The 13,649-nt window shown below is 53.1% G+C and overlaps 1 protein-coding gene across 5 annotated transcripts in view; it reads left to right on the top strand.

The window, feature by feature from the left end:
• Positions 1 to 1,206: 1,206 nt before the first annotated feature.
• The window catches only part of CASKIN2 (CASK interacting protein 2), a 31,157-nt gene continuing 18,714 nt past the window's right edge, over positions 1,207 to 13,649 (top strand). For 2 of the 5 annotated variants that reach the window (XM_085239913.1, XM_031556370.2), the window contains exons 1-2: positions 1,207 to 1,842; positions 3,827 to 4,545. In XM_085239913.1, coding sequence (XP_085096039.1) covers positions 4,452 to 4,545 — 94 coding nt within the window. In that variant the 5' untranslated portion in view covers positions 1,207 to 1,842; positions 3,827 to 4,451. Of the gene's footprint in view, positions 1,847 to 2,223; positions 3,171 to 3,826; positions 4,546 to 13,649 lie in introns of those variants that run through there. The other 3 variants (XM_031556371.2, XM_010721663.4, XM_031556372.2) reach the window with 3 other exon arrangements.

Raw genomic sequence — 13,649 nt, 5'->3', positions numbered from 1 at the left:
AGCCACCCTCCTAGCTGCTCCCGACCTAGAAGCTTCTCTTAAAATACAACTTGCTCCTGGGCAGAGAAATAGCAACACGTTATGAAAGACTTCTGTAGTGGCAATTCAATCAATTCTCTCATCCCCGGCCCGTGGACAGGCAGAACTGAGCGTTACAGCAGGGCTCTGTCACCCAGCTGCAGCCGTTGGTAGGTCTCTGTGTTGCGGATCACTGAAGAACTATTTAACCCCTAAGGTTTAGATGAAATCTGTGAGATACGTGATAGGAAATCCAGACTGCTGATGCTAGTTCTCATCTGCTTGTCTGCTGCCAGAGTGCGGGGTTTAGGTTGCCGTGTTAGGTGCACCCATATGTGATTTTGTGTTCAAAGGCTGTGGATATCCAGGAAACTGGGGTGAACTTCCCTGCGGCACCCTCTACTCAAAGGGTTTGTATGACTGCATAGATTAAAGCCTAAATGACCTAGCTTTAAGGACGTGTGTATTGCTGAACCTTTGAGTGGGAATACGCAGGGAACACACGTGATGTAACTGTGCTACAGAAGAGTGGAGGTGAAGTCCTATCCTGCACAAAGCAGTGATGCGGGACCTGTTTTATACAAAGCAGGGTCTGAGCTATTCTTTGAAAAGCAGGTTCAGTGTGTGTTCAGGGGACTGCAAAGCATAATTAAGATCCTTAAAAGGACAAAAGGTGCTACATAAATTTAGGAAATTATTGTAAATGTCAATATGCTTTACAGCTCTGACGAAACTCAAAGAAAGAGTAACAAGACCTTTCACTTCCCAGCACTTCCTAGCAGGGCTACTTAGGGCTTCATGCTGCAACACAGAAGCTGTAAAATGTTGACATTTATAATTAGGTGTGCATAATGATCTCTTTATTCCTGAACTCACAAGGCTGGGTGTTTCTGGAAGCATCAGCTTCTCCTTGCGACAATTTGCCCTCTGCCCTCCCCTAGCAGGACTGCTCAAGGAACCCTCTTTTGGGGTTGCGTTTGGGCCTAAGAGATGTCTGCACCTCCCCTTGGGCCGTGGGCTAGGCACTTAGCGAGTAAAATTAAAGCCTCTGTGTGTTTTTAAGCAGATCAGATGCTGGTAATCCTGTGGTATCATGTAGCAAAAGCTGTCCGGCTTTATTAGGCAGTCCCTTGTTTTAAGAGAACAGTGCTTGTGCGGGAGTACTCGGTTCTGCTCTGCTCCTTCTGCTGAGGGCTGGCAGAAAAGAAGGCGATTTGGAAGAGCGAAGAGAGTAGTTCGGAAAAGCGTTATGAGCGCGGAGCTGGGATGAGGGGCTGCGGGCTTCCGACTTGAAAGGGTCCGGCAGCCTTCAGAACCACACGGCTGAGCTCGGAGCCGCCTCTTCTCGGCAGCCTAACTGGTAGAGCCGGGGCTGGGAGCACGGAGCGGGACCGAGGAGCCGAGCTCCCGGCCCTTCCCCTGCCCAAATCTGGCGGCGCATCGCAGTGAGTGACAGCCAGCCTGGCCCTGCCCAGCCCGCACATCCCGCCGGTTTTTTCCAATCAGACCGGCCCGGGGAGGGATTTCCTGCGGGGACGGGGTCAGCCCGAACGGGACCCGGCTGAGTGCCGTGCGAGCGGAGGAGCGGCTGCTCGGGGCCACCGGAGTGTTTTCTTTGGTCCGGCCCGGCCCGGCCAGGCGGTGCGGCTCGGCGGGCTGCGAGCGCCCCCGGGTGAGTTGGGTCCGCGGAGCCGCCTCGCTCGGGACGCAGAGCGCGCAGAACTCGGGGCGGTTCGCCCGAAGTGGAGCGGAGCTCCCTCGGAGCACAGCCGGATTACAGCGCTGTGGTGGGAGGCGGAGCGGGACCCTGCGGGGCTTCCCGAGGTAGGTGAGGTTCTCCCCCGCCCCTCCAGACCGAGTTCCTTTGCCTACTCCTCATTAGCATCTTTCCTTCCTCACTTACGTAAATTGTTTGGTGGTTGTTTTCCTTCTCTCCTTTTTTTTTTCCCGCGGCTGTAGGACTGTTTCAGATACTTCGGATCTCCGGGTGGATTTGTGGGCTGAAGCTTCACTTTGCTCCGGTGGGAGGGATGTTTTGCTTTTCCAGCTTTGTGTCTTCCTCGAGTCTTGCCTTTGTTGCTGCTCTTTTCTTGGGAGGCTGAATAGGTGGAGATCTGTATTCGGAGCTCTTGGTACTTCAGAGTTGTTTGTTGAGTCTCGTGTGCTCCAGGAGAGGTAGGCAGCAGTGTGAGGCAGTTTTTTAGGTGAAGCTGTATGGATAATGAATGTGTAAATATCCTCAGCAGTCCTGTATTTGTATCTTGTGCTTGCAGAGGGGTTTGCAGTTCTCTGAGTGAAATAAAATAAGTAGTTTTGAAGACAGATGGTTGAAGGAGGCTTTAGGAAGCAATTTATTTGTGGCAAGGTGTTATGAGTCTAGTAGCTGAAACTTTCTTGTACTATACGTAAGCTGGTGCGGGTGCTCTGTGATACAGAGATGTGATATCTAATCTATGTGTGCATGGGCTTTGGCATCAGGCACTTAATTCCCAGACAACCTTGCACTGAGGGTTCCTCAGTCAGCAAACCCAAAGACTCAGGGAATGACAACGGGGGTAAATCCTCAGTCTGGTATGGGAACTTGGGCATTGTCTTGTCCCACGAGCTACACCTGTATGGGAGCATTGTCTCTGCAGCTGTGCCTAAGGAAAGGCTGGACCAAGGGGAGCCTGGTGCTGGGGATCTGCGCTTGCAGGTAGCTGCAGCTCCCAGTATTGCAAGTGGGTGGGGTGAGCAACACTGTGCTTGATGTGGGGTCCCATGAGGAACTGAGACGTCCCTTTTGCTTTTGCCCGTGAACCAGGTAGACTTCTCCCACTGTTGCTCTTTCTCTCTCCTTCTGTGTTCTGTCCTCAAAACAGTGGCCTCAATTGCTTAGAAATAGAAGCACCCATTGTTATTTAAATGGATGGGGGTGAGTGCTTTGGAAAGGGAGACAACAGACTTGAGCAGTGGCTGGGGGATACTGAAATTGGTTCCCATCCAACCTGGGTTGGAGTGGTGGAGCGATGTGTGACAGACCAGCAGCTGGGACAATGCATGCTGCCTGCCCTCCTGCTTTCATGCTTGTCCCTGGGGCTTCAGAGCAGCCTGCCAGATACACGGTCCTGAACCAGGAGAGAGTTTCTCACTGCCCTGTTTGGACAATCCAGGTACAGGGCTAAGTGTGGGCTGGGAGATGTGAATGGCTGGAGGAGCCTGGGCCCTTTCCAGGATGCCCTGTACAGCTAGGACAGGGGCTTGATCGTGTTCCCCGAAGCATGGTTGTACTACTGGTTTACATTCAGTGCTCACTTGGGCCCAATAGCATTCATGTATTGGGTACAGAGTGTCTTGAATCCCATGGCACTGAGCTTCCATGGTAGCTTGAAGAGCCAGGGTTTGTCCCTATACCAGATGGGAAAGGTACCGGGCAGGTTCAGCCAGTCTCAGCGCCTCTGGAGGACTTTGACAAAAACTCCTCAGCTCCATCACTTGGATGCTGCCAGTGGCAGAGGGGAGAGGGAAAGTTGCAGTGACCTGGACCCCATTTGTGGTCACTGGGGAGTGCACAGCATGAACAGCCCCGTGGGCTGTGAGAACAGGGAAGGAGCAGTGGCAGCACCACTCATCCATCCACAGCCCCCCTACAGGAGGCTTCCTCCACAGGTTCTTCCCTCTTCTTTTAACACAAGGATGAGCCAAGTCCCGCCAGGACTAAATATAGTCAAAGTATTTGTTCTTTGACGTGGATACAAAAGCTATCATGATGGTGCCAGCCAGGAGGTAAATGTTCTTTGTGGGCTGACTCTGCTCTTCCCCTCCTCAGGTCCTGGGCTGCTGTGCCAGCCTGAAACAGGGCTCATCTGTGTGCGGGGTTTCCCATTGTGGCTGCAGCACAGTTTCCAAGAGGAATGCTGAAACAAAAGCGCTAATGAGCACCAGAGAGGAAGGATCTATAACTTCCAGATGGCAACAAGCCTGTAATCCCTTTGGGAAGGATTAGGGACTCATCGGTGTGGCAGAGCCTGGCAAGGACAGCCAAGCAAGGCACCTCTGGCTGCAGAGTCCAGCGCAGGTTTGGCAGCATCCTGATGCTGGCCCCGCTGGCCGTCCTGCCCTGAGCTGCCTCGTTTGGTCTTGTAGCATTCTGTGGCGGCCGGGAACTGGTCCTACAGCACTGAACTCTCCTCATTTTGACTGATGGCGTGTTCTTCAGCCTAACCCCATCTCAGTCCTGCTGCTCCCAATGAAGAAAGGGACTTCTGCTGCTGAAAGGGAGACTTCTTCCTTCTTTTTTTTATGTCCCGTGGGATTTTAAGGCATTCTTCTTGCTGGATTTCACCTCCTATTCAGGCATATTTTGAGGATTTACAGACTTATTTCAATGGCTTTGTAAACTACTGGGATCTGAAGGCTTCTTCCTTCTGTGCCACTCCTCCCACCTGTCTGCAATGGGGCGAGAGCAGGAACTGATCCAGGCTGTGAAGAATGGGGACATACCTGGTGTGCAGAAGCTGGTGGCCAAGATCAAAGCATCCAAGAGCAGTGAGTATCTGGGTGCAGGGCTGCTGGGTTCCTTCCTTCCTCTGGACATCACTGCATGTCCCAAGCCACAAGCTGTGGCCACGGGCTCTGTGCGGGGCTCATTCAGTATCTGAACTGGGGTGCTGGTGCAGACTTTGAACCCCCGTGGAAGAGTTACGCTGTGGTTAGAGGCGTGAATGCAGCCTGTGTTGATGAATGACTGAGCTGTAAACGATCTTTCCAGCAGAGCTCGGGTTCCCTTTGGGCTCAGGGCCAGGGACCCTGAAGTGTGGGCACTGAGCAGGGAAGGGCAAAGGGAAACAAATAGCAGGGGAGACCACGAAGCTGCTTGGGGGGATGTGGTACAAAGGGTCTTTAGCAATTGCCCCTTACTTTGTATTTATCTTGTGAAAAATTATCATCCAAGCCAGTCGACTGGAACCAATTGTAAAACCTTGAATTACAGGCTGGTAATGTTTAACCCTTCAGCAGTGCTGATTTCTTTCATGTATGCTTGGAAAGGCCAGCTGCAAGCAGGCTCAAAGCAAATGGCAAGCTCGACCAATGCTAGATGTTTGATGGGCCAACGGCTCAGCTCCCATCGGTGTTGTGAGGGTCATGGGGCCATGGTGTCTTGAAGGTACCTGACAACTCACACTGGAAACAGAAGGTGTAAAAGGTGGAGGAGCAGACCTAGTGCTACAGAGCTTGCAGAGGGCTGAGCTTCATGAGTAGGAACTCCGGTTGCTGCTTGCAAGTTGCAGAGAGAAGGAAACCGGAAAAAGTAAACAAAAGGGTGCTTGTCTGTGGGGTGTGAGCAGGGGGAGCTGCACAGCTCCTGTGTGGGATGTGGGAGCCACTCTGGGCAAGGATTGGCCAGAGAAACCCCTGTCCAATGCTTACAGCCTGCAGGAATGACCGACTGGGAAGTTAGAACAGGCAAAACAGATTTAGAATTGGCTCCCTGCAGCAAAGTGTTCATATAATCTCCCAAAGAGCCTGCCTGGCTATGGCTCTCATCCAGGCTGCACCTTGTGGGAGGGTCTCAGGCGTCTCTGCAGGAAAACTGGGTGGAAAAACTGGAGGGAGTGGGGAAAATCAGCCAGGAGTAAAAGCTCTAATTCTTAATTGGTGCAGCTCAGGGCAGAGAGGCTGGTGCTGAGAAACATGAGTTAGGATGAGGATTTTAGATGTGAGATGGGGATAAAATCCCCAGGATTGGCTCCCAGAAGGCTTTGGCTAGTGCCAAAGCTTTACAAATCTATCTGGGCTGCTGTTTCCCACTGGAGCCGGCCCTGAGCCTGCTTTTATCACAGAGGAGGCTGGATGACCCTTCTTTGGGTGACAGGATCGGGTGCCTTTGCCTGTGCTCTGTGCTCAGGATCTGTGCCTGTTTGGGGCTGCAGCCTGTGTAGGGCAGGTCGCAGGGCTGGAGCAAGATGGACTTGCTCGTGCAGGAGGCCTGAAAGCCACTCCAAGGCAGTAAATAATGTCAGCAGATGCAACCTGCGTCCCCAAGCTGGTACCCTGTGGCCAGGCAGCATAATACGGGCAGGCTTGGGGCCCCTACAGCTTTCCTTGCCTGTGTGCCGGGGGGGTGAGCTTACACTTGCTTCTTCCAATACCTCTCTCCCTGTTAAAGCCTGGCTGTATTTTCCCTGGCGTCTTCCCTCCCTCCAGCCATGGGACACCCACGTGAATGAATGCATTGAAATCCCACGTTGAAGCGGCGTCAGCAGGTCCTTCACTATGCTTATGTTCATTTTACTCCTTTATAAGGCAGGGGAGCAAAAAGCCCAGGCCGTGGCAAGGCACTGTCTGCAAGCCCTGAGCCACTGCATGGGGGGCAGCCAATGCCAATCCCTTATGCTTCCCTCTGCTTCCTTCTGCCCATGCCATGTGAGTAGAGCGTTTGTTGCTCGTTAAAGATCCTTTTCCATATGACAGACCGAGATGCTGTTTTTTTTAAAATCCCTCTAAGAGTCCTTCTGCTGTCTCAATGGATTCAGAGTTCCGTCACTGTGATTAGCCCTCCGGGACTTCCTGTGCCTAAAAAAGTCACCGCACATAAGCAAGAATCAAGTGCCAGTCCCGGCAGCGGGAACTTCAGGGACACATTGTTTAATATTCACCGTGTGCAGCCCTCATCCCCAAGCAAGTGCCGCTGTACAAGTGGGTCACAGCACCTATTATTGTAAAGCTGCTGGGGGTGTGGAGGAGGGAGGGGCAGAGAGAAAGTTTGGGTTGGGAGGATTAGAGTCAGCATGGGCAGATATCCTGCCTGCAGGAAGGGGACGTGGGATTGATGCCCTGGTCACTCATAGCTGGAGAGGAGAGAGAGACTGCTCCCACTGCCCTGGCTGTGCTTTGTTGAGTTTCCCCTGAGCAGCAGTAGAAACATCCCTCTTTTTAATTTCTTTCTCTCTCTTTCTCCCCTCCCCTCCGTGTCTGAGCACTGCAGAGTTTAATTGAAATTGTTAAACGACCCGTCACGGCTTTGGCCTTTCTCCCTGGCGATCAATCACATTCCTGCCTGGCTGTGCTCACTAACAATGCACCAGCACCAGGGAGGCTGTGCTGGGTGGCAGAAGTCCCTGGGAAGGGGCGATGGGGACCTGCAGACCCCATCCCAACTCATTGCAGCCATGGCGGGGTGAAGGGGGCAGGCAGCGGAGACAGCTGCTGGGGGGATGGGGAGACTTGTCTGAGGAATGAGCCTTAATGCCTTGGAGGTAGCCTAGGACTAGAGGTGCTGTGGAAGAGAACAGGAGCTGGACTCACTGTTTGCCTTTCTTAAGGGAGTGGTGAAGCTTTTTGTTTAAATGTGCATGAAGTGCAAAGAAGGTGCGACAGCTGAGCAAACTGTGCTAAACTCAAGGATTGAGGGCCTTCCCTGCTGGGCTTTCACCCAGTGCTGTGGAAGGGCTGGTTGGCCTCAGCCTGCCACTGACCCCTTTTCAGCAGCCGCACTGAGTCTTTTGGAACTCCCAGACCTCAGATATATCAAGAGCAGGGCGTGGGTGCCTGGGATTTGGATCCATCTGGGCTGTGACCTAACAAGCTGTTAAATGCAAGTAAAGCTCCTGATGGGAAGCTGTGGCTTTATCCCCAAGCCTAGCTTGGTGCCTCTCACTGATGGCAGCATGGGACACAGCGATTTTTTTTTTTTTTTTTTTTTTTTTTTTTTTTTTTTCCCCCCCAGTGCCAGCCCTTGGATTCTGCTGTCACCCATCTGGCTGAGGAGAGGGGTGATGCTGAATGGTTTCTGCTGGCTGCAAGTCAGCAGGATAATTTGCTCCCTCCCCCTTAAATTTCCTCCTAATCTCTAGTAGCTGTATCAGCTTAAGCTCCACAGCGTGAGGTTTAATATTTCTCTTGCTATTTGTTAGTCTTTGCTACCGGTGCTTGGTGTCCCCATTCTCAGCAAAAACACCTGCCCTCTGAGTCCAGCAGGACTTTCTCCTTGTCTCAATGGCAGCAGTTCCCATGGTTGTGTGCGAAGAAAAAGTCACTGCTTTTGCCAATCCAGGAGTTACTTTGTGGTGATGTGGATATGCCTTTACACCAGCCAACGAGCCCAGCTCACCATCCCCATCATGGTGTCCTGCAGGGAGGACTGTCCTGTTTGTGGCTGTTCTGGGAGGAGCTTTGAGTGGTCCATCTGTGGGGAAGAGCAGGAGCCTGCCTTGGGCAACATCTTTATCATTTCAGACTCTGTCATACCGAGGTGGTGGTGGCAAAAGGACAGTTGGGCAACTTTCCTGTTGTGATTCTGCACTGAACATCACGGCTTGCTGGATCCAGCTCAGCCATCAAGCCTGCATGCAGCCCTCATCATGTTCCTCAAAGCCTGGGTTTCCAGGATAAGTTCCTAAGCATCCTTGGCATGGCCCTTTCTTCCTATTCACGTGTACTGTAGATCTGACAGGCTGGACCAGTTGGGTGCAGGCTTGGAAAGCTTGCAGTATGCTCCAGGGCCACTGTGAACGATGCCACAGAGCTCTGCTGAACCAGGAAAAGCTCTTCATCCCATTGAGAGCCAGCCCAGAGTGAGGAGATGCACTGTGCCCTGGAGAGCCTGGCTGGCAGTGGCCCTGCACTGGGAAGCTCACTGCCAGCAGCCTGCTGAAACGTGCTTCCAGCCAGCCCACAGTGGGTAGAAGGGAGAGAAGGAGGCTTCAAAGGCTCCTGCAAGCATGACTGCCTTCCTGTTTCAGGGATTGTGGCGAGACTGCAGCTGCACAGCACAGGAGGGCTCCTTTCCCCATCCCACAGCTCCTGGTCTCTCTTGGGAGAGTCTCCTCCAGCAGTCACGTGCCAGTCTGCTCTGTGCCCAGTGGTTTGTTATTGTTGTTGGTTTGTTGTTTTTTTTTTTTTTTTCCCCTCGCTTTCTTTTCCCTCACTATCACAGATCTTGTCTGTCCCAGCTCAGTTGTGTGTTTTAGCCCTTTCTATTTCTTTTCTCTCATGGAGAAGAAAGAGCACTACTTGGGCAGCAGCAGCAAAAGTAGTGAGCATGCGATCACTTTCAAAGCCGGCCTCTCACAGTTGTTGTCTTTGGAAAGGGGCCACTGCTGGCCCTGCACGGGGCCCAGAGTCCAGGAAAGCATCGCTGTGCCAAGCACAGGAGATAAACCACCAGCAAACGGTGTTGCAGAGGTAGCTGGCAGACAGAAGATTCAGCATCCAGCCTGGTGGACATAGCCCCATCATCCTGTCCCTCTCTGCACCCCATATTCACAGTACATATCACCCTCATTCTGGGTCTGTATTTCTGTCCTCATCCTTTGAAAGTGCTTTTGCAGTCTTCAATGCCTTGCTGCAGCCTGTGACACTTCTTTCATGAGTAAAATAGTAGGAACAAGAAAAAAAGTATTAAGTGTGGGGAATTATCTCTGAGGGATGTGCAGGGAGCTGCTCTGGGACATTGCTTGCCTTCACCTTTGTGCAGCCTGGGGACTGGCCCATCTTTTACGGGAATCGGAAGCAGGCTCAGAGCAATCCCAAGCACAGCATGCAGGAAGCTGAGGTTCAGAGCAGGAGAGGGATTTCTGCCACTCAGGCATCTTGTGGTGACTCAGCCCTAGACTTGGGGCTCTGCTTCCATCTTACGAGAGCTGCAGAGGCTGTTTCCGTTGCTTGGCTCAGAAGTGTGGCATGATTTGGATGTTAGTAGCTTAAAAACAGGCAGTCAGGGAAGCTCTTAGCAGCCCAGGACAGTGTGTGCCTGGCTGCTGGAGGAGTGCAGGCTGTAATGCAGACAGTGCTCCCCAGGGCAGGGTAAGAGATGCAGCAAGGATGTTGCTGGCACCCGTGTCCTATCCTCTGTTTGCCAGACTGGGACGTGCTGGGGGGCAGAGGGGTCCCTGCAAGGAGGTGGCACTCTATGGTGGATAGAGTTGATCGAGTAGCAACAAACTGTGCATTGTCATCTTCTAACTCAGGAACATTTGAGCCTCCCCAGACTGCCCATGGCACTGGAAGGGAGCAGGCTGTTCTGGTGACTGCTCTTCTTTGCCAGCCCAGAGCAGTGGGGACAGGACTTGGCAGTGCCCAAGCACTGCACAGGGCTGGCACATGTTGGGAGCCACCTCTCATACAAACCTCATCCTCTGCTGTGTGTTTGGACATTGCCCTGCATGTGCCTGGGCTGCTGGCTTTCTGCCACCCAGAGGGAAGCTGATTCTGTATTAAAAGCTCTGACATCCTCCTTGTGAGGCTGAAGATCTAAGGCTGCAACCTAGAAAAGCCATCCAAAGTGTATTCTGCACCATGAGCATTGGCCCCTTTGGAGCAAGGACAAGGCTGTCCCTGAAGACTGAACCACACTCACCTCCTGTCAACTCTCCTGGCTGAGGGTGAGACCTTTTCTCCAGGACAAGGAGAACTACTGAATTCCAGCAGCAATTGACAGCATCTCTTGAGGAAGATGGTTCCCAGCTGCCTGGGAGTGCACGATAGCATCATGGCAAGGCTAGGAAGAGTTAAAGAGGTGCTTGGTGCTGTGTGTGTGCGCGCGTGTGCACATGCATGCGCCCTGCTTTGTTTTTAAAAGTGCTTTGGCTGGCCTGGCCTTATGCCAGTCTTGGGGCTGCCACTGGCAAAATGCAACTTTGGTGAAGAAGTATGAAAGGGCAGAAACTAAATAACAGTAAACCACCTTTTCTGGCTCCTGCAGCAGGCAGGGAGTGGGGAGCTGAAGGGTGGGAGCTGCAAACTTGCTGCTTCCCCCACATTATGCCTCAGGTTCCCCCAAAATCACACCCTGGCTGGAGAGGCTAGGATCTGCCTGAACCTTGGGCTGCAACATTGCCAGGATTCGCCAAGGTGTCCTGATGAGTCACAGACCTGTCTGGAGATGCCCAACCTGCTTGGAAATGGCTCTGCTGAAGTGATCTTTACCCTGCTGGGGAGGGGCCGGATGTCCTCGCCCATCCCTCACTCCTGTGAAATGCCCAGGGCTGCAGCGCTCTGTGTGCAGGGTGGATGCACGATCACCACAAGCTGTTTGCAGTCTGAGAGAGAAAGAGGCTGGAGCAGCAAATCAGCACTGCTTCAATGGCAAGATAAGGGAGCAGGGTAAACCTGCATGCATGGCAGACACATGGCTCCCGCAGCTTCCCAGGCCTGGTGCAACATGTCTGGGTATGCTTCTGCAAACCCCTGCCAGTGCTGGCGCAGCTTCTCCACAAGGTCCTAGCCAAATGTGGGAAGACAGCACGTGTTCCCCTTGCTGTGCTCAGGAGCAGTCAGCGTGAGCCAAGCCCACTGGCGGCTGTGCCATGAGCTGTGAAATCTCCTGGGATTTCATAATACTGCCCTTCACCATGAGCACTGCTGGTGATGGCAATTGCATAACACACCTTGGCATTTCTGCCTCTGTGTGCAGGAACTCTGCAGTACAGACCTCGTGACCTGTGAGGAGGTGGCCATGTGTATGCTGGCAGTGAAGATAGCATGGGATGGCTCGAGCTTTCCATTTTGCAGATGCCTCTTGTCCCCTTGGAGCACTGGTCTCAAAGTCTGCCCCAGCTCCTGTCTTTGCTCTCTTTCCCTTCTCCCCTCCAGCAGCCCAGCTCAGGTTTTAGTCTCATCCTTTGACAAGGACGGGTGTAGATAAGGGCCTTTTCAGACTAGGGCTGAATTGGGTAAAGCACCTGTAGGGAGAACATGGACTGGGAAACCCCTGGACCTTTTCCCACCTCTTCAGGGCCTCCCCACTACCACCCCAAATGGCATGGGGGCTGGGGCACACTATGCTGCAGTAAGGCTACATGAGCACCACTCGCCTCGGCTGCCTCTGGGTCAAGTCCTCTGCAGTGCCTAATGATTGCCTTTCAGAGGGTACATGGTGCTCAGCCAGCACCATAAGGTAGAGGGATTGCTCTGGGAGCAAGCCCAGGGTACGCTGGTTGGCGTGAAATATGTCAGGTTTGATTTTGTTTGAACTGGTGTGATGGGAAGAGCTGCTCCTGTCTTCCTCAGATAAGCTCCCAGTTATTTTATCAGGTTTAAAAAAGGGGAAATGCACCTCCTTTTAGTGGAAGAGGCAGTGGGGCTCTGGGAAGTCAGCAATGTCCCTGCAACCGGCAGGGATCTGAGCTGCCCCAGATGTTTCCTTGTTAGTGAAGCCATGTCCCAAAACAGGGATGAGCTCTGGCCAAGCGAGGAGGTGCAGTGACACTATGCTTAATTGCAGCCTAGCTCTGTGGCACAGGCACATGGCTCAGTCCCTTGGCAGAGTGATCGTAGGAACATCCCTGGGGCTGTGCTGCTCTGATGGCATTTTTATCTTCCTGTGAAAGTGCAAGGAGTGTACGGTTCACTTGCCTTAACCAAGGCTGGTGAAATGTGGCCATGCAATGCTCAGCTGCCTCTGGACTCCTTTGAGAGATCCCCAAACTTGCCCAGCCCCAGGGAGGCACCTTGCTGCCTCTTGCATTCCCCTGAGGTGGTGCTCCCCAATGTGGTGTCTGTCCCCATGGTTATATTTAGCAGTGTGCTGGACTGAATGTGACCCTGGCATGTGTGGGGGGTTTCCAGCTCTGCCCCCTTCAAGTTTTGGCTCTGCACCATACCGCTGCACCCTGCTGTGGACCCCGGGGGCTTTTTGTGGCCGCATTCATGCTGGATGCAACCCTGGATGTTTTCCTGGCTAGAGTGTATGTAGGCCGTATGGTGAGGAGTAAGCTTGTTCTATGTGGTGCCTTTTCCTGTGAAAATGAGCTAGTGTGACCCTTTTTCCCCCTTCACACTCCCTCTTTCTCCTTCCCACTCCCTCTGGGGGATGCTGCAAGGCAGCAGGTGGGGTTTCTGTGCTCGGCTCCCAAGTCCTGCCTTTGCCGCCAACTCAGGCTTGCCAGGGCCGTTCCCAACACGTACCCGGTGTGCTGGGAAGGCATAAACAGATCAGGTTCCCGGCAGGGGTCCAGGGACCAGGCAGGTCTTGGCTTGTGGCCCAGCACTGTGCAGTTGTGTTGAGGTATGGGAAGCACCAAGGGAGAGTGATGGAACTGAGGGGACAATCCTTGATCCTGCTGTAGGTCGGCCCTTATGCAGTATGTAGTGGGAGATGGGGCTGCTCCGTGTTATCCTTGTCCCCAGCTGGTTCTGAACTTCTGCCAGCAGTCTCTGGAACAGCCATGGGGCCACGAACCTGGGCTGGGCAATGTGAGGAACCCGTGGCTCCTGAGCAGCTGTGGTACAGGGGATCAGGAATGTGGGGCCCGGAATAACTCTGCAGCCGCTGAGGCCCACGGCAGGGTGGTTGCAATGCCCCTGATGTATGTTCTCGTTCTGTCATGGAGACAGGAAGATGCCTGTCCCAAAACATATGGCACGTGGGGACCTACAGCTTGTTGTAGGTACCACAGCCCTGTGACACAGTGAGGCACCTGTCTTACCTGTCCTGTGGCAGGGATAAGGAGAGCAAAAAAGGGTCCTTCTCTCAGGCTGCTCATTCCAGACTGGGAGAAGCTCTGCCTGTGCCAGCAGGGACAGATTTGTCCTTTCTCCTTCCTGTTGTGACCTCACACAAGGGGATGGGACAGCAAGGAGGGATAAGTGTCCTCTGTACCCAAGCCTTTCCTGACTTGCCCTTCCATTGTCTGAGATGGGGTTTGCAG

This window comes from Meleagris gallopavo, chromosome 20 (assembly GCF_905368555.1).
Source record: "Meleagris gallopavo chromosome 20, MGAL_WU_HG_1.1, whole genome shotgun sequence".
NCBI lineage: Eukaryota > Metazoa > Chordata > Aves > Galliformes > Phasianidae > Meleagris > Meleagris gallopavo.
Note: the sequence above shows the minus strand (reverse complement) of the source record. Positions and strands in the feature narration are given on the sequence as shown.